Genomic DNA, 20,836 nt, shown 5'->3' on the forward strand with positions numbered 1-20,836 from the left:
TGGAATGGGTGCCATATCAAGAGAGATTAAAAAGACTGGGCTTTTTCAGCTTAGAAGAGAGGCTTCGACTACGGGGGGAATGTGATAGAGGTTTATAAAATCATGACAGGCGTGGAGAAAGTGAATAAGGAAAACTAATTTACTTGTTCCCATAACATAAGAAGTAGAGGTCACCCAATGAAATGAATAGGCAGCAGGTTTAAAACAAACAAAAGGAAGTTTTTCTTCATGCAGCCCCCCCAGTCAACCAGTGGAACTGCTCGCCACAGGATGTTGCAAAGACCAGGACTTTAACAGGGTTCAAAAAAGAGCTAGATAAATTCATGGCGGATAGGTTCATCCGTACTTATTAGTCCAGATGGGTGGGGATGGTGTCTCTAGCCTCTATTTGTCTTGGGCTAGGAATGGATGACAGGGGTGGATTACTGGATGATTCTGTTCACTCCTTCTGGGGCACCTGGCACTGGCCGCTCTTGGGAGACAGGACACTGGGCTAGATGGACCTTTGGTCTGACCCAGTAGGGCTGGTCTCGTGTTCTTATGTTGGCCCCAACGTCCATTCTTGTTGGGCTCATTATTCACTAGAGGCCTTTGAAACTCACCCGTTTTCCCATTGTTCACAACCTACCTCTTCCCTAACTGGGACACGTGCAAAGAAAACACAAGATTATCTTCATTAGCCTAGAATCCAAAGACATTTAAATAAGTATCTTCCAAACAGGGTTATCCAAAGACATGGCTGCTTCGAAACTTATAACTGACTGGACCTCCCAGAATAGTGCATGACTTTTCATACGTCAACCATGACCACAGGACGTTACAGCTGTCCTGCCATGCGTTAACGAGCATTTCTTCACTAGAGAACGGGGGAGGGAATATTAAACTATTTGCCCCTTACGTAAAAGTGCTCTTGGTGAAAATCATCTTGATTAAAATCCTGCCCAGAGCATCTTTTATCTCCTTGTTCCGCAGGCTGTAAATGAGAGGATTAAGTACTGGAGAGACGATGGTATACAACACAGCGGCCAGCATGCCCTCAGATTGGGAAGTCGCCGATCTGGTCTGTAGGTACGTATAGATGCCGGTGCTGATAAACAACCAAAACACAACTAGGTGGGGCAGGCAGGTGGAGAAGGCCTTATACCTGCCCTGGGAAGTGGGGATCCTCAGCACAGCCAAAAAGATGTGAATGTAGGACACCAGTATTGAAATGAAGAAAATTAGCCCCCCAAAAGCACTGCAGAGAATAACCACAATTTCATTCGCGTGCGTATCAGCGCAAGCGAGTTTCAGGAGCAGGGGCATGTCACAGAAGAATTGGCTGATGGCATTGGATCCGCAGAAAGGTAATCGAAAAGTGTTGGCCGTGTGCAGCAAGGAATAGATGGAGCTGGCAATCCAGGAACCGGCAGCCATCTGGGCACAAGCCCCTCCGGTCATGATAAGCCTATACCGCAAAGGATGGCAGATGGCTACGTAGCGGTCATAGGCCATGGCCATGAGGAGACATAACTCTGCAGAAGCAAAGTGGAGGCCGAAGTAGACTTGGGCGACGCAGCCGGGGAAAGAGATCCGCTGGGTGTTGTTCCAGGAGTTGGCCATGGACTTGGGGACTGCGACGGAGATGTAGCAGATGTCCAGGATGGACAAGTTGCCCAGTAAGAAGTACATGGGGGTGTGAAGACGGTGGTCGAGGACGATGGCTGAGATGATGAGAAGGTTCCCCACCAGGGCAACCAGGTAAATCACCAAGAACACCACAAAGTGCAAAATCTGCAGCTCCCGCACGTCAGAGAAGCCCAGGAGAAGAAACTCAGTCACCGTGCTTTGGTTGGGCATTTCCTGCTCTGTTGAGGGAAATGTGAAGATAAAAGTCAGGGTGAGGGTAGAAAAGAACGAAAGAAGATAACATACCTGTTTGTTCTTCTGCAGAAATAATTCTGGTCACTCTTGGACTAGTGGGAAGGATTTCCTTCTTCTTTAAGGCCATTCAGCACCAAGGAGAAAGGCAGACTGATACATGATTCCCAAGGAAACATTCTTCAGATGCATTTTGTCGATGTATATGTTCCTGCTATGTCTTAGCGTGGCTTGCAATTTCCCCCAAACTATTTGATCTTCCCAAGGACTCAGCCTCATTTAGAGCTAGAGAAACCGATTCAATTATGTTCTGTGCTTCTGTACATTTTTTTTTCTGAATGTGGGTCAATTTACATCCACAGGTGATTGATTGGGGGGGTTCAAATTATAGCCCCCCATTATACCAAGCGGAATCCTTATAATTTGATGTACGAATATTCCCATGGTTTTATCTCATGAAGGTATACAATGTTCATTTTCAAACATTTTAATATCAATGTAAATATTCCCCATGGCAACATTTTCATTGCCCTTAAATTATTTAAATTTTTGCGGTGGTATGAGGCTATTGGTAGGGTGCCCTACAGTGGGGTGACAGAAAATATTTCTGTGATGATGCTGAGAATCAAGCAATTCAATTTACAACCATTAAAATATAAATCAACATCCTCACACTGAAATACACAAAGTAAATATCTATCTATCAATCAATCTATCCCCACTCCCCCATCTATCTGTCTATCTATCCCCACCCCCCATCTATCTGTCTGTCTATCCCCACACACCCCCTCTATCTATCTATCTATCTATCTATCTATCTATCTATCTATCTATCTATCTATCTATCTATCTATCTATCTATCTATCTATCTATCTATCTATCCCCACACACCCCCTCTATCTATCTATCTATCTCTATCTATCTATCCCCACACACCCCCTCTATCTATCTATCTATCTATCTATCTCTATCTATCTCTATCTATCTATCCCCACCCCCCCTCTCTCTCTCCCCCCCTCCCTCCCCCCCACACACCCCCTCTATCTAATCTCCTTGGACTTTTACCAAAGGCAACCCCATCCTCCTGAATCTGATGGCACAGGATATCAACATGCATCATGCCATTTTATCCCCCAAAAAGAAAATCGGCACAAAGAGAGATCTGGATCTCCCTGGAGAAATACTCTCCAGGTTCACAATTGCTGGTGCTCAGGTCAGAATCATGTTTGGTGACATGGTAGGAAACGTACCTGATGGAACTCTGAGCTGCTGGATGCGATTGACCTGCATGAGGAAAACACAGCATTGAAATACCTGCGTGCCTGGAACTCCCTGCCCTCTCCGCGCCTAGGTCTGTGACCAAAGAATGAGTGACGGCTGGTACCATTTTTAACTGGCTCATAAAGCAGCCACTCGGGGCTGGTTGATAATATTGTTCATAGCTCACTTAGATCTCATTCAAAGCCAGCGACTCCTACTCATGCTGTGGGAGATTCCACCCCCTCCCTAGGGAACCCATCCCAGAACTTCCCCAGCCTCCTAGGGAAATCGTTTGTCCTAAACTCCAACCTAGACCTCCCCCACGGCAATGTGAGCCCATTGCTCCTCGTTCTGCCCCCACTGAGAACAGCTTCTCTCCATCCTCTTTGGAACCCCCGTGCAGGGAGTTGAAGGCAGCTCTCAAATCCCCCCTCACTCTTCGCTTCTGCAGACTGAACAAGCCCAAATCCCTCAGCTTCTCTTCATAGGTCATGTGCTCCAGCCCCCCAATCATTTTGGCTGCCCCCCTGCTTGACCCTCTCCAATCCATCCACAACCTTCCTGTAGTGGGAGCCCCAGAACTGCCCACAATACTCCAGATGTGGCCTCACCAGATACACCTTATGTAAAAGTCCAAGGAGATTAGATTAGATTAGATTAGATAGATAGATAGATAGATAGAGGGGGTGTGCGGGGATAGATAGATAGATAGAGGGGGTGTGCGGGGATAGATAGATAGATAGAGGGGGTGTGCGGGGATAGATGGATAGAAAGATAGATAGATGGGGGTGTGTGGGGATAGATAGAGGGGGTGTGGGGGGATAGATAGATGGGGGTGTGTAAGGCTAGCTAGCTGGGTAAAGGGATAGCTCAGTGGTTTGAACATTGGCCTGCTGAACCGCAGATTGTAACTTCTAGAGCAAGGGATGGTTCTTGCCTTGAGGGCAGAGAACTGGACTCAATGACCTTTCAAGGTCCTTTCCACTTCTAATTTTCTGAGATAGATAGATCCTCGCTTGCTGCAGGATTCTCTGCATCTTGGGGTCTTCAAACCATCATTTGAGGACTTCAATATCTGAGATATAGGTGAGAGGACTATTCTAGGACGGGGTGGGTGAGATTCTGTGGCCTGCATTGTGAAGGTCAGACTAGGTGATCAAAATGGTCCCTTCTGACCTTAAAGTCTAGGGCTGTGTCTAGACTGGCAAGTGTTTCCGCAAGAGCAGCTGCTTTTGCGCAGAATCTTGCCAGCTGTCTACACTGGCCGCTTGGTTTTGTGCAAAAGCACTGGCGTTCTACTGTCCGAAATCAGTGCTTCTTGCGCAAATGCTTTGACATTCCCGTTCGGGCAAAAGCCCTTTTCCAGAAATGTGTTTGCGCAAGAGGGCCAGTGTAGACAGCTAAAAACTTTTTGTGCTAAAAAGCCCCGATGGCGAAAATGGTGATTGGGGCTTTCTTGCACAAAACCGCATCTAGATTGGCACGGTTGCTTTTCTGCAAAAAGTGCACAGGACAGGGTGTTGTGGGGCAGAGCAGGGGTGGAGTTGGGGAAGGAGGGGAGTCAGGACAGGGTGGGGTCTGTGGGGTGTTTGTCTGGGGCCTGTGCTTAGGGCACTGGTGGAAGTTACCCAAGGCCCTGTGCCTCCAACGATGGTCCTGCCAAGATCCCAGATGTCATCAGCATAATGGCCTTGCGCAAGAGGGTTTTTCTTGCCCAAGAAGGGGCAGTGTAGATGCTCCATCTAGTGCAAAAGCCTCTTCCGCAAAAATGGCAGCTCATTAGATATAAAAACGAGGCTCGGCGATAGTCCACGCATAGCCTCATTTGCATACTTCTGGCGCAAGATCGCGCCAGTGTAGACATAGCCCTGGTGTGACTGCTCGCCAGGAACCCTTCCCTGACCTAGAATGGGCAGTAATTGGGGCTGAGAGCCAGGACTGGCTATTCTCCATACAGTGCCCAGTGGGGACCACATCTGGGATCTTGGTAGGACCATCGTTGGAGTCATAGGGCCTCGGGTAACTTCCACCAGTGCCCTAAGCACAGGCCCCAGACAACCACCCCACAGGCCCCACCCTGTCCTGACTCAACCTCTTCCCCAACCCCACCCCTTCTTTGCCCCACAACACCCTGTCCTGCCCCTGTGCCACCCCTTGCCTCTTCCCCCCATGTGATATAAGCTGGGGGATTACCAGGGGCTGGGTGGCAGGAGGGGTCACCCCCTTAACCAATTTGGGTATGTCTACACTACCCCGCTAGTTCGAACTAGCGGGGTAATGTAGGCATACCGCACTTGCAAATGAAGCCCGGGATTTGAATTTCCCGGGCTTCATTTGCATAAGCGGGGCGCCGCCATTTTCAAATCCCCGCTCGTTTGAACCCCGTGCCGTGTGGCTACACGCGGCACGAACTAGGTAGTTCGAACTAGGCTTCCTAGTTCGAACTACCGTTACTCCTCGTGGACACTATCCATTTCCAGAGTAGGGTTTATTCCCACTTCTTACACCATACTGTCAGATTTCTACTGCCCTCCGCGTAATGGCATAAATTCTCTGTGACTTGAAGTCTTTAAAACATGACAAAGCTAGTACAGAAATGTGTGAATATGGGTTTGTGTCCTTCAACATGCAGGAGGTCAGGCCAGTAGACCACAATCACCCCCTTCTTCCCTTTAAGTCAATGAGTCTTTGAGCTGCCCCCTATGATTAACCGTCACATCAAAGGAAATGAAGAGGGAGCAGGATTAAAACAAACACAAGGAAGATTTTCATTCACTCAGCGCACAGCAAAACTGTGGAACTCCTTGCCAGATGATGTGGTGAAAGCTAGAACTTTAACAGGGTTCAAAAAAGAGCTAGAGAGATTCATGGAGGTTAGGTCCATCGATGGCTATTAGCCAGGATGAGTAGGATTGGTGTCCCTAGCCTCTGTGTGTCTGGAGATGGGTGACAGGATAGGGATCACGTGAGGATTCCCTGTTATGTTCCCTCCCTCTAGGGTATCTGGCATTGGCCACTGTCAGCAGACAGGATTCTGGGCTAGATGGACCGTTGGTCTGACCCAGGCTGGCCATTCTTAAATTCTTAATCTCCCGTTCAGGAACCTTATCTACAACCTATTTCCCTGTGCCAATGAAAAGTGTTTCCTCACATACTAATCCCTGCTTCCAGTACACACCTGACTCAATGACAAACAGCAGATTGCATTTTCCATTCCCCATTATTTTTCTCAACCCTATAGACAGAGAAACAACCTTCAGCCAATTCACGACCTTCCAGGAAACAGTTTTCTCCCTAGCATTTTCCTCAGGGCAGTTTTGACCTCCCGGTTCCTCAGGGTGTAGATCAGGGGGTTCAGGACGGAGGTGACAATGTTGTACATGAGGGTGGCTACCATGTCCCGCTCCGGGTTGTCCTCCGGAGAGGGGAGCACATAGTTGCAGATCACCGGCACGTAGAATAAAGTCACCACCGTGAGGTGGGAGGAGCAGGTGGAAAAGGCCTTCACCCTGCTGTCCCGCGACTGCACCTTCAGAAGGAGGAAGGAGATGATGTAGAGGTAGGAGAGGAGCGTAAGGATGAAGGGGCCTATCACGATGCCTCCGGTGACGATATTGAGGAGGCTCAGGTTGAGGTGGGTGTTGCCGCAGGCCAAGCTGAGGAGAGGTTTGATGTCACAGAAGAAGTGGGGGACATGGTTGGGACCACAGAAGTGCAGCCGGGAGGTCATGACCGTGTGCATCAGGGCATGCAGGAAACCACTGGACCAGGTGGCTGTGGCCAGGAGCAGACAGGCGTGCGGGTTCATGACCAGCCTGTAGCGCAGCGGGTTGCAGATGGCCACGTAGCGGTCGTAGGCCATGACGGCCAGGAGGATGGCCTCGCTGCTGCCCAGGAAGTGGAAGAAGTGGAGTTGGGACAGGCAGCCGGTGAAGGAGATGGCCTGGTGCCTGGAGAGGAAACCAGCCAGCAACTTGGGCACGGTGACGGTGGAGTAGAAGATGTCCAGACAGGAGAGGTTGCCCAGGAAGAAGTACATGGGGGTGTGGAGATGAGGATCGGCCATCACCAAGACCAGGATGGTGCCGTTCCCCAGTACGCTGGCCAGGTAGAGCAGCAGGAAGAGAGTGAAGAGGAAACCCCAAAGCTCCTGGAGACTAGTCAGACTCAGTAGGATGAACTCGCTCACCTCCGTCTGGTTCTCCATCGCTGCAGGGGAATACAGGATCTGTCGAAAAAGGGTTTACTGTTGATAGATCCGTGTCTAGACTCCTGTTGTTTTTTTTTTTTTTCAAAAATACTCCGTTTAAAAAAAAAGAGCAGCGGTCATGTTTATGCTAATGAAATGCGGGATATTTAAATCTGTGCTTCATTAGCAATTTCGATGTGCTTGATTTGCATCCCTCCATCAACAGAGGGATGCAGTCTAGACATAGCCTGGGGGACTCGGTTGCAATGTATAGGAGAACGATAGGTCCTGTGTATAAAAGAGTTAGGTTAGAAAAGGGTAGGACAACTTCCACCTCTTGGCCTTAGGAGCAGGCGGGTTTTCCTCTCTCTGATTTTTCGATTCTTTCGATATTGTTACATTGCAACTGGAAAGAGTTGGTTACGGAGCTCGCTGGGAGTTTAATAGGGATCTTCCTTAACTTTTCTAACACTCCAGAAGTCCCAGAAGAAGGAAAGGAACCTCCCTCATGTAGTTTGGGTTTTTTTTAGGCTGACATTGTTTCTAGGCATGGAACAGCTGATACAAGATTTGATTAATTAATAAGTGAAGGAGGATAGCACAATTAATTCCAATTCATATGGATTTATGGAAGATAGCTAGCTAGCTAGATAGAGGGGTTGTATGGGAATAGATAGATAGATGGGTTGGATGCGGATAGGGAGAGGGGGGTGGGGATAGATAGATAGATCCTTCCATAATGAGTCAATATTTTCTAATAACAGGCCTACATAGCATTATTCACAAGAAGACTATTTATGAATGATTCCTACCATTCTGCGCAGAATTCAGAAAGCACGGACGTTTTGCTATCCCATGTAGACAGTGAAGAGCAGGGGTCTTGGTCCTTATCTCATAGGAACGCTGGCCGTGTTCTAACCCAAGCTCCATTTCCAACCCTCTTTGCTTTCACAGGGCATGTGATAAAGAAACTCCTTTTGTTAGGGAGCGGGGTAGAATCCTTTCCCAAGCTCAATTTCCCCTCGTTCTGCTTTCCCAGTGGCTGATAGACTTTCCGTTATGGGTCTCAGTTGACCTGACTGATGGAGAAAATGCATCTCTAAGCAGGTCTGTTCTCAATCAGTCAAGCCCACTGTTTTCAATGAGTTGAAAATACATTTCCATGGGTCGTTATTTCCTCCCCCACGCAATTGCAAATATCCCTTCACATCTGTCTGGTTTCTCTAAGGCACCCATTTGAAGACACTTTCATTAACTGAGGGGGAGTCTTTTCCCTAGACACCTGGAGAACACTAGTCACGACAGGGTAAACAGAGACTAAAAGGGATATGCACATTCCATGAGAGAGGCCGTGTTCCCTTCAGCTATCTGGTTCAGTTGCAGGACAAAGCACATTTTTGTTTAAATCCACACAGGACAATAGACTTGCCAAAGAAATGAGGCCGCCGGTGAGCTGGCAAAGGGATTTCGAGTGGGGGCAAATGTCCACCTAAAACCCGGAACCTTCTAGTGGACCCCGAGCCATCTCCCCATCCCCAGCCAATGTGTCCTCAGCCCTGAAACTGGAAGCATGTTTGAGCTGCCGAGTCTGGCCGGATGATACACTGTTGCCCAGGCAGCCATCAATACGTCCCTTGCTCCTCCATCCAGTGCCCCAAAGAAGACAGCTCAGTCGTGGAAAGAAACAGCCGAGGAATCGAGCATCAACAGGACTTGGCCTAATGCAAGGTCTACAGGGATGGAATTAAGGTTGGGTAGGAACTGTCCCCCCGGGCGTTTCCCACCTGCCGAGTGTTATGTTTGACTTCGCAACTTCAGTGATGTTGAACACAATTGTCAGACACATGGATGAACATAATTGGTTGGGGGAAGTCAACATGGTTTCTCTAAAGTGAAATCATGTCTTACTAATCTATGAGAGTTCTTTGCAGGGATCAACAAACATGTGAACAATCTAGTGGACTTAGATTCTCAGAAAGCTTTTGACAAAGTCCCTCACCAAAGCTTCTTAAGCAAAGTCAGTTGTCATGGGATAAGAGGGAAGATCCTTTCATGGACTGAGAACTGGTTTAAAGACAGGAAACAAAGGGTAGGAATAAATGGTCAGTTTTCAGAGTGGAGAGAGGTAAATAGAGGTTCTGTCCTTGGACCCATCCTATTCAACTTATTTATAAGTGATCTAGAGAAAAGGGTAAAAAGAAAGGAGGCAAAATTTGAAGATGATACCAAGCTGCTCAAGATAAATGAGACCAAAGCAGACTGTGAAGAGCTTCAGAAAATCTCCCCAAACTAAGTGATTTGGCAACAAAATGACAAATGAAATGTAATGTTGATGAATGTAGAGGAATGCACATTGGAAAAAATAATCCCAATGGTACATACAATTTGATGGGAACAAATTTAGCTACAACTACTCAAGAGAAAGATCCGGAGTCATTGTAGATAGTTCTCTGAGAACATCCACTCAATTTGCACCAGCAGTCAAAACTGAAAACAGACTATTAGGAGTCATTAAAAAGAGGTTGAGAATAAGACAGAGAATATCTTTTTGCCTCTGTATAAACCCCTGGGATGCCCACCTCTTGAATACTGGGTACAGAAGCGGTCGCCTCATCTCAGAAAAGGTATATTGGCGCTGGAAAAGATTCAGAAGAGAGAAACAAAAATGATTAGGGGTTTGGAACGGGTGCCCTATGAAGAGAGAATAAAAAGATTTGGACTTTTCAGCTTAGAAAAGAGGAAACTAAGGGGGGATATAAGAGAGGTCTATAAAATCATGACTGGTGTGGAAAAAGTGAATAAGGAAAAGTTATTTCCTTTCCCCACCATATAAGAAATAGGGGGTCACCAAATGAAATGAATTGGCATCAGGTTTAAAACAAACAAAAGGATGTTTTTCTTCACTCAATGCACAGTCAACCTGTGGAACTCCTTGCCACAGGAGGTGGTGATGGCTAGGACATTAACAGGGTTCAAAAAAGAGCTAGACAGTCATGGAAGTTAGGTCCATCAATAGCTATTAGCCAGGTTAGATAGGAATGGTGTCCCTAGCCTCTGTTTGCCCGGAGGTGGGTGACAAGGGAGGGATCATGTGAGGATGTCCTGTTGTGTCCCCTGCCTCAGGAGCATCTATCATCGGCCACTGTCAGCAGACAGGACATTGAGCTGGATGGATCTTTGGTCTGATCCAGTCTGCCTGTTCTTACATTCTTCTATTCTGTTCTTCTGTGCAATAGAAATGCAATAATTCGCCTTCTGTGTCATCACAGGATTTAGCCCCAAAACTTGCGCTCTACAACATAGTGTCTTACTACTTAAATCACACAGAAAATTATGTCACAAGACTGCTAGTTGGAAGATGATCCAGGGGACAGCAACATGTCTTCTCGCTTTCCCCTCTATCTCCCATTCTGGTTGCTCCAAAGGATTCTAGCATCTTATGCATCATTGTTGCTTCCGAGATGAAATTACTGCTGCCTTTGTGCTAGGTACCAGTTACTTGACCAAAAGAGAGAAAATTGAGAGATTGAAAACAAAGAAAAATGTAAGTAAAGAGGAAAGAGTTCAGACTCTGGGCACATTGAGTTTTTACCTGGCGATAAAAGAGAGGATCATTATCAGCCCGTGGGTTTCAAATCACGGAAGCCTCATTTGGATTCTTCCTGGTGCTCAGCTCTTGTGACCCAGACTGTGGACAAAGGTTGCTGAGAGGAAAATTTCCGAGCATCCAGTTCCTCTGAAAAACTTGACGGCTGTGCAAGAGAGACGTCCTTTTATCAGAGTCCCACCCTATGAAACACTCTTGTCAACAGCCAGCATGGAAAATTAGCTTTCGTCCAACAGTGCTCTTGGGACAAAATCCTTCAGCCCTTGTGTATTGGCGGCTCGAAAACAAACAAGATAAGTTTTCCCGGAAGAGAGGGAGGGTGAAAATATTGGAGCAAGAAAAGCAAAGGACTTGCAAATATTTTCACTGAGCAAACTCACTCAGATCACTTTTAAAATTGATGACTCAACTGAACAAACCCAATACTTTCACTCATCACACAAAGCTCATGTTTTCTACACCTTATCTTTTTTGTTGTTGTTCTCTGGATAGTCTCCAGTTTCTCCACAGTTTTCTTGAAATGTGGTGCCCAGAACTACACACAATACTTCAGGTCAGGCCGAATCAGCACAGAGTAGAGTAGAAGAATGACTTCTCGTGTCTTGCTTATAACATTCTTGTTAATGCATCCCAGAATCATGTTTGCGTTCTTTGCAACAGAGTTACACTGTTGACTTCTACTTAGCTTCTGGTCCACTCTGACCCCTAGATCTCTTTCTGCAGGACTCCTTCCTAGACAGTCACTTCCCATTCTGTGTGTGTGAAACGGATTAGTCCTTCCTCAGTCGAGTACTTTCCATTTGTCCTTATTCAACTTCATCCTGTTTACCTCAGACCATTTCTCCAGTTTGTCTAGGTCATTTTGAATTATGATCCTCCAAAGCACTTGCAACCCCGCCGAGTTTGGTATCATGTGCAAACTTAAGAAGCGTCCTCTCTATGCCAATATCTAAATCGTTGATGAATCATAGAATCATAGGACTGGAAGGGACCTCAAGAGGTCATCGAGTCCAGCCCCCCGCCCTCAAGGCAGGATCAAGCTCCGTCTACACCATCCCTGACAGATGTCTATCTAACCTGTTCTTAAATATCTCCAGAGAGGGAGATTCCACCACCTCCCTTGGCAATTTATTCCAATATTTGACCACCCTGACAGTTAGGAATTTTTTCCTAATGTCCAATCTAAACCTCCCCTGCTGCACTTTAAGCCCATTACTCCTTGTCCTGTCCTCAGAAACCAAGAGGAACAAATTTTCTCCTTCCTCCTTGTGACACCCTTTTAGATATTTGAAAACCGCTATCATGTCCCCCCTTAATCTTCTTTTTTCCAAACTAAACAAGCCCAGTTCATGAATCCTGGCTTCATAGGTCATGTTCTCTAAACCTTTAATCATTCTTGTCGCTCTTCTCTGTACCCTTTCCAATTTCTCCACATCTTTCTTGAAATGTGGCGCCCAGAACTGGACACAGTACTCCAGCTGAGGCCTAACTAGTGCAGAGTAGAGCGGCAGAATGACTTCACGAGTTTTGCTTACAACACACCTGTTGATACAACCTAGAATCATATTTGCTTTTCTTGCAACAGCATCACACTGTTGACTCATATTCAACTTGTGGTCCACTATGACCCCTAGATCCCTTTCCGCCATGCTCCTTCCTAGACAGTCGCTTCCCATCTTGTATGTATGGAACTGATTGTTCCTTCCTAAGTGGAGCACTTTGCATTTCTCTTTATTAAACCTCATCCTGTTTACCTCTGACCATTTCTCTAACTTGCTAAGGTCATTTTGAATTATGTCCCTATCCTCCAAAGAAGTTGCAACCCCACCCAGTTTGGTATCATCTGCAAACTTAAGATATTGAAAAGAGTCGGTCCCCAAACAGACCCCTGCGGAACTCCACTTATTATACCTTTCCAGCAGGACTGTGACGCATTAATAACTACTCTCTGAGAATGATTATCCAGGCAGTTATGCACCCACCTTATAGTAGGTCCATCTAGTTTGTATTTCCCTAATTTATTGAGAAGAAGATCATGCGAGAGCATGTCAAATGCCTTACTAAAGTCTAGGTATACCACATCCACCACTTCTCCCTTAGCCACAAGACTTATTATCCTATCCAAGAAAGTGATCAGACTGATTTGACATGATTGGTCCTTTACAAATCCATGTGGGCTGTTCCCTATCACCTTCTTATCTTCCAGATGTTTGCAGATGAATTATTTAATAAATTGCTCCATTATCTTCCCTTCCACGGAGGTTATATTGACTGGTCTGTAGTTTCCTTGGTTGTTCATATTTCCCTTTTTATCCATGGGCACTAGATTTGCCCTTTTCCAGTCTTCTGGAATCTCTCCCAACTTCCATGATTTTCCAAAGATGATAGCTAGAGGCTCAGATACCTTCTCTATCAGCTCCTTGAGTATTCTAGGATGCATTTCACCAGGCCCTGGTGACTTGCAGACACCTAACGTTTGTAAGTAATTTTTAACTTGTTCTACTTTTATTTTAACTTCTAAACCTACTCCATTTCCACTAGCATTCATTATGTTAGGCATCCATTCGTCCAGCTTCTTGGTGCCCCGTAGATGGTAGGGAAACCTGGTCCTGCCCTCTACTCCCAGTTCTAGTCCAGGGATCCTTCCAGGAACAGAGAAGCTCTGCACAATCTTTGGGCTCCTTCCTTCTTCGATTCCAACAGGCTTTCTTCTCTCAACTTCTCTCAACGTCAAGGCAAACCCTTCTCTCAGAGCCAGGATCCCAGGCCTTCTCTGTCCACTTGGGTTTTCTCCTTTTTCTTCTCCAAGCACACAGGGGGATGGCCGGCTTGCATGCTGCAGCCGCTTTCTGCCGTCCACTTCTGGCTTTCTTCGTTTGACCTCTCTCCTATGCCTTCCAACCCCTTAAATTCTGCTTTTTATACTTAATAAAAATAGGTTGGTTTATTAATAAAGGCAGAGTAAATAATGGTTACTTGGCAGGCAAAACAACTGTGCATCTCTCTTTTGTTAATGAAGGGGGTGAACATTTTATGAGCTTGCACGGAAGCTTTATACCATGGAAGATGGATTTAGCTAGGGTTCTGGTCCCACTGGAACTGTGTGCCTGGGTGTTAAGGCAGGTTAAGGCAGTTAAAAATTAGAGCTTGTCCATAGTTACAAGTTGGGGAACAACCAGTTAAGTAGTAGTTCTGCAGAAAAGGACCTGGGGTTTACAGTGGATGAGAAGCTGGATATGAGACAACAGTGTGCCCTTGAAGCCAAGAAGGCGAATGGCATATTAGGCTGCATTAAGAGGAGTATTGCCAGCAGATCCAGAGATGTCATTGTTCCCCTTTATTCGGTTTTGGTGAGGCCAAATCTGGAGTATTGTGTCCACTTCTGGGCCCCCCACTACAAAAAGGATGTGGGCGCATTGGAGAGGGTCCAGCAGAGGGCGACCAAAATGATTAGGGGGGTGGAGCATATGACCTATGAGGAGAGGCTGAGGGAGTTGGGTCTGTTTAGTCTGCAGAAGCGAAGAGTGAGGGGGGATTTGATAGCAGCCTTCAACTTCCTCAAAGGAGGTTCCAAAGAGGATGGAGAGAGGCTGTTCTCAGTAGTGACAGATGGCAGAACAAGGAGCAATGGTCTCAAGTTGTGGTGGGAGAGGTCCAGGTTGGATATTAGGAAAAACTATTTCACTAGGAGGGTGGTGAAGCACTGGAATGGGTTGCCTAGGGAAGTAGTGGAGTCTCCATCCCTAGAGGTGTTTAAGTCTCGGCTTGACAAAGCCCTGGCTGGGTTGATTGAGTTGGGATTGGTCCTGCCTAGAGGAAGGGGCTGGACTTGCTGACCTCCTGAGGTCTCTTCCAGCTCTATGGTTCTATGATTCTATGAGCCTTCCCCGAGGTGAGCTGCTTTCAGAGACTGTATTACTCTGCGTATCTTATTTTGATGCCTTGCTTGCTTTCAGATGGGTTCCCAATTTCCTTTTGGGGTATTTGTGGGGGTTTCAGTCACCTCGATCCCCTTGGGACTGTCACTGGATGTGCTATAATACCCCTGAGCCCAGCTACCTGCCCTTTGGGAACCCCCCGACCCCGGTCCCTCTGAGCCTGGCCATATCCAGACATATATTGGGAAACGAACACAGCAGGGCACAGATTCTCCAATAAGTTCCTGGACTGCATTGGAGATGATTTTTTATTTCAGAAGGTTGAGAGAGTTACTGGGGGAAGCTGTTCTAGATTTGATTTTAACAAATAGGGAGGAACTGGTTGAAAATTTGAAAGTGGAAGGCAACTTGGGTGACAGTGATCAGGGATTTATAGAGTTCATGATATTAAGGAAGGGTAGAAGGGAGAACAGCAAAATAGAGACAGTGGATTTCAGGAAGGCAGATTTTCGTGTACTCAAAGAGCTGGTAGGTAAGGTCCCATGGGAAGCAAGACTAAGGGGAAAAACAAATGAAGAGTGTTGACAGTTTTTCAATGGGAAATTATTAAGGGCCCAAAAGAAAACTATTCCTCTATGTAGGAAAGATAGAAAGCGGGAGACCACCTTGGCTTAACCAGGAGATCTTGCGCGACCAAAAAACAAAAAGGAGTCATATAAAAAAGTGGAAACTAGGTCAAATGACAAAGGATAAATAGAAGGAAACAATGTAAGTATGCAAGGGTTGCAAGAAGACATTCTATAAATATATTAGAAGCAAGAGGAAGACCAAGGACAAATGCAAAGTGCTCCACTAAGGAAGGAACAATCCGTTTCTCACACACGGAATGGGAAGCGACTGTCTAGAAGGAGTCCTGCAGAAAGGGATCAGAGTGGACCGCACGCTAAATAAGAGTCAACAGTGTGATGCTGTTGAAAAAAACCCAAACATGATTCTGGGATCCATTAACAGGAGTGTTGTGAGCAAGACACGATAAGGTCTTAATCTTATAAGAAGCACACGGGATCTTTTTCAGGGGGCTAAGGCAATATACCGCATTTATTGATAATATAACAAAGTAGCATATCCATTTACACACACACACACACACACACACACACACACACACACACACACACACACACACACACACACACACACACACACCCTGCTGATGGAATAGTAACCAGTCTGTTGCTTGGCCCAACCTATTGGCCAGATAGGTCAGGTGCGAGGAAGGAACCGGGTCCGTGTCAGTCCGGACTGATTCTCCTCATGGTCTTGCTTATCAGGACAGAACTCGAAGCATTATACAAGACAGCCCATCCCTTTATAGGACTTTTCCTCCATGTAAGTCTATGTATTTTGCCTCGTCAGACCTTAATCAGTCACTAAGCATCACAATCAATCTTCCTATGACATATGATATCCATATGCTGATGACTACTCGGGGGAAGAAGTTGTTCTTACAGTCATATATGGACGGCCCCTTGGGGGTGTTGCCCTTCCTGTGAAAGTTGTTATCGGTTCCCTATCAAGGGGTGCTTGCCACTAACTTCAGGGTTTGTCAATTCTACCCTGGCCCAATTTCCATCTTCAAAGTGTTCAACTTAATTGATGACTTTCTTGGTGTCTAACTGACTCTCCGGGTTTGGGCATGTAATAACCTTCACACTTATCTTTTCCCAAACATTCTTTCTCTTATTCACACAAACAATTCAGAACTGCAGCATGGAACAAAGGGGTACTTCTAGTCAAAGTTACACAGTCTTTCAACATTAAACGTCTTTCTATCTACTTCAAGGCCTTTTCAACCACGAACATCACTATGTATTACAATATTCCATCCCTTCACTTTACCATGTTATCATCAAACAGAGCTGGAGATAAGATAAGAAAACTACCTGGCCTTGTGTGAGGCCTACACAGAATCATAGAATCATAGAACCATAGAACTGGAAGAGACCTCAGAAGGTCATCAAGTCCAGCCCTTTGCTTTAGGCAGGACCAATCCCAACTCAATCAACCCAGCCAGGGCTTTGTCAAGGTGAGACTTAAACACCTCTAGGGATGGAGACTCCACTACTTCCCTAGGTAACCCATCCCAGTGCTTCACCACCCTCCTAGTGAAATAGTTTTTCCTAATATCCAACCTGGACTTCTCCCTCCACAACTTGAGACCATTGCTCCTTGTTCTGCCATCTGTTTCTACTGAGAACAGCCTTTCTCCATCCTCTTTGGAACCTCCCTTCAGGAAGTTGAAGGCTGCTATCAAACCCTCCCTCACTCTTCACTTCTACAGACTAAACAGACCCAACTCCCTCAGCCGCTCCTCATAGGTCATATGCTCCAGCCCCCTAATCATTTTGGTTGCCCTCCGCTGGATCCTCTCCAAGGCGTCCACATCCTTTTTGTAGTGCGGGGCCCAGAACTGTATTTAAGTTTAATCCAAACTTTTGCTCTAACATACATTTATTATAACTGACTTCTTAGTTACAAAATTACAATTCCTGGGCTACAAAGTCATTCTTCCGCACTACTCTGAGCTGATTAGGCCTCAATTGCAGTATTGTGTCCCGTTCTCGGCACCACGTTTCAAGAAAGCTGTGGAGAAATTGGAGAAGATCCAGAGAAGAGCCACACAAAAGATTAAAGGTCTAGAAAACATGAACTTTGAGACTATGTCTAGACTACAAGCTTCTTTCGAAAGAGGCTTTTTTGATAGAGAGTCTAGACTCTCTCTTTCGAAAAAGCACAGTTTGCATTCAATAGTATCTTTATTCGAAAGTGTACTTTAAAAAACAGGCATTATTCCTCATAAAATGAGGTTTACCGCGATCGAAAAAACTGCCGCATTCGTTTGCTTTACTTTCGAAAGAACGAAGCTGCAGTCTAAAGTCAGGTGAAGGTTTTTTTGAAAAAAACCTGTAGTCAAGACACACCTTCTGAGGGAAAGTGCTGGGTTTGTTTAGTCGAGTCTTCAATTTTAAAAGTGACCTGAGCATGTTTGATGAGCGAAAATATTTGCAAGTCTCTTGCTCCAGTATTTTTACCCTCCCTCTCTTCTGGGAAAATTTAGCTTGTTTGTTTTCGAGCCTCCAATACACAAGGGGTTGAAGGATTTTATCCCACGAGCACTGTTGGACGAAAGGAAATTTTCTATACCGGCTGTCCACAAGGGTGTTTCACAGAGTGGGACTCAGATAAAAGGACTTTTCTCTTGCACCGATGTCAGGCTTTTCAGAGGAACTGGATGCTTGGAAATTTTCCTCACAGCGACCTTTGTCCACAGTCTGGGTCCCAAAAGTCGAGCATCCAGAAGAATCCAAATGAGTCTTCCATGATTCGGAACCCAGGGGCTGATAACAATCCACTGTTTTATCTCCAGGTAAAGTCTCAGAATGTGCCCAGAGTCTGAACTCTTTCCTCTCTATTTTATGTTTTTCTCTCCCTTGTTAATCGCTTTATTTTCTCACTTTTGGTCAATTGGCTGGTGCCTAGAAGATAGGCAGCAGTATTTTCATCTCGGAAACAGCCATGATGCACATGGTGCTAGAATCTTTGGGAGCAACCAGATTGGGAGGTGGAGGGGCAAAGCGAGAAGAAGACACGTTGGTCTCCCCTGGACCATCTTCCAACTAGCACTCTAGTTGTGATACAGTTTGTTGTGTGGTTTAAGTATTAAGGCATTGTGTAGCTTTGGGGATAAACCCTGCGATTATGCAGAAGGTGAATTATTGCATTTGTATTGCACAGAACAGAATATAAGAATGTAAGAACAGTCATACTGGGTCAGACCAAAGGTCCATCTAGCCCAGTGTCCTGTCTGCCGACAGTGGCCAATGCCAGATGCCCCTTTGGGAGGGGACACAAGAGGTAATCCTCATGCGATCCCTCCCCTGTCACCCACCTCCAGAGAAAAAGTGGCTAGGGACACCATTCCTACCCAGCCTTCCTAATAGCCATGGATGGACCTAACCTCCATGAATCTATCTAGCTCTTTTTTTAACCCTGGTAAAATCCTAACCTTTACCACATCCTCTGGCAAGGAGTTCCACAGGTTGACTGTGAGCAAAGTGAAGAAAAACTTCCTTTGTTTGTTTTAAACCGGCTGCCTATTCATTTGGAGACCGCTAGTTTTTAAATTGTGAGGATAAGTAAATAACTTTTCCATATTCAGTTTTTCCACACCCCTCATGATTTTATAGACCTCTATCCTATCCTCCTTTTAGTCTCCTCTTTTCTAAGCTGAAAAGTCCTAGTCTTGTTAATCTCTCTTCAAATGGGGCCTGTTACAAACCCCTCATCATTTCTGTTGCCTTTGTCTGAACCTTTCCCAATGCCAAGAGATCTTTTTTGAGAGGAGGTGACCACATCTGTATGCAGTATTCAAGATGTGAGCGTACCATGGTTTTACGGAGAGGCAATAAGATATTTTCTGTCTTATTCTCCATCCCTTATAGACTCATAGACTTTAAGGTCAGAAGGGACCATTATGATCATCTAGTCTGACCCCCTGCACAGTGCAGGCCACAGAATCCCACCCACCCCTCTCAGAACAATCCTCTCACCTTTATCGCCGATATTGAAGCCTTCAAATACTTTGAAGGCCCCAAGATGCAGAGAATCCTCCAGCTGTGATCTGCGCCTCATGCTACAGAGGAAGGTGAAAAACCTCCATGGTCTCTGCCAATCTACCCTGGAGGAAAATTCCTTCCCAACCCCAAATATGGTGATCAGCTAAACCCTGAGCATGTGGGAAGACTCACCAGCCAGGCACCCAGAACTTCTGTATAGTAACTCCTATCATCCCTCCATTGACCTATTTCCCACTGAAAATGAATGGTCAATTAGTTACCAAGATCATATTATCTCATCAACCCATCCCCTTACCATAGAATCATAGAGCTGGAAGAGACCTCAGGAGTCATCAAGTCCAGCCTCCTGCTCTAGGCAGGACCAATCTCATCTAAATCAACCCGGCCAGGGCTTTGTCAAGCTAAGACTTAAACACCCCTAGGGATGGAGACTCCACTACTTCCCTAGGTAACCCATTCCAGGGCTTCACCACCCTCCTAGTGAAATAGTTTTTCCTAATATCCAACCTGGACCTCTCCCACCACAACTTGCCAGTTGCTATGCTGGGTGGTGGGCTGTGGGGGACACCCTTTTTAAAGGATTCCTCACATTCTGTTCGCTGTTCTGACTGCCGCTACACACGGAGTGGATGTTTTCAGAGAACTAGCCACAATGACTCCAAGATCTCTCTCTTGAGTCGTTGTAGCCAAATTAGTTCCCATCCTATTGTATGTATAATTGGGATTATTTTTTCCAACGTGCATTCTTTTACATTTACCAACATTAAATTTCATTCACCATTTTGTTGCCCAATCACTTAGTTTGAGGAGATCTGTTTGAAGCTCTTCACAGTCTGTTTTGGTCTTAACTATCTTGAGCAATTTGGTATCATCTGCAAATGTTGCCACCTCACTGTTTACCCCTTTCTCTAGATCATTTATAAATAGGTTGAATAGGATGGGTCCCAGGACAGACCCTTGGGGGACCCCACTAGATGCCTTCGGAAAACTGACCATTGATACCTACCCTTTGTTTCCTGCCTTTTAACCAGTTCTCAGTCCATGAAAGGACCTTCCCTCTTATCTCAAGACAACTTAGTTTACTTAAGGGCCTTTGGTGAAGGACCTTGTGTGATGTAGTGTTGGTACCTTGCCGGTTGCTATGCTAGGTGGTGGGCTGAGGGTGACACCTACTGGCAGCTGTTTGTGACACAGCCCAGCAGGATAGCCAGGGAGTCAATTAGGCAAAGGTTCCTGAACCTGCCTGACCAGTTGAGGCAGGCAGGGAAACAATAGGAAAGGGTCTGGGGTGGAGGAGAGTTAAGAACATAAGAACAGCCATACTGGGTCAGACCAAAGGTCCATCTAGCCCAGTAGCCTGTCTGCCAACAGCGGCCAACACCAGGTGCCCCAGAGAAGGTGGAC

The 20,836-nt window shown here is 46.0% G+C and overlaps 2 protein-coding genes across 2 annotated transcripts; both read right to left on the reverse strand.

Annotated features, from left to right (window-relative positions):
- Positions 1-894: 894 nt before the first annotated feature.
- Positions 895-1,839, reverse strand: LOC106731354 (olfactory receptor 14I1-like). The gene has a single exon (XM_089774534.1). It carries the CDS (start codon positions 1,837-1,839, stop codon positions 895-897), a length of 945 nt encoding a protein of 314 aa, XP_089630660.1.
- A 4,547-nt stretch (positions 1,840-6,386) lies between these two features.
- Positions 6,387-7,331, reverse strand: LOC102452173 (olfactory receptor 12D1-like). The gene has a single exon (XM_006110487.3). It carries the CDS (start codon positions 7,326-7,328, stop codon positions 6,387-6,389), a length of 942 nt encoding a protein of 313 aa, XP_006110549.3. The 5' UTR covers positions 7,329-7,331.
- Positions 7,332-20,836: the final 13,505 nt, after the last annotated feature.

This window comes from Pelodiscus sinensis, chromosome 30, assembly GCF_052426305.1.
Source record: "Pelodiscus sinensis isolate ZL-2025 chromosome 30, ASM5242630v1, whole genome shotgun sequence".
NCBI classification, from domain to species: domain Eukaryota; kingdom Metazoa; phylum Chordata; order Testudines; family Trionychidae; genus Pelodiscus; species Pelodiscus sinensis.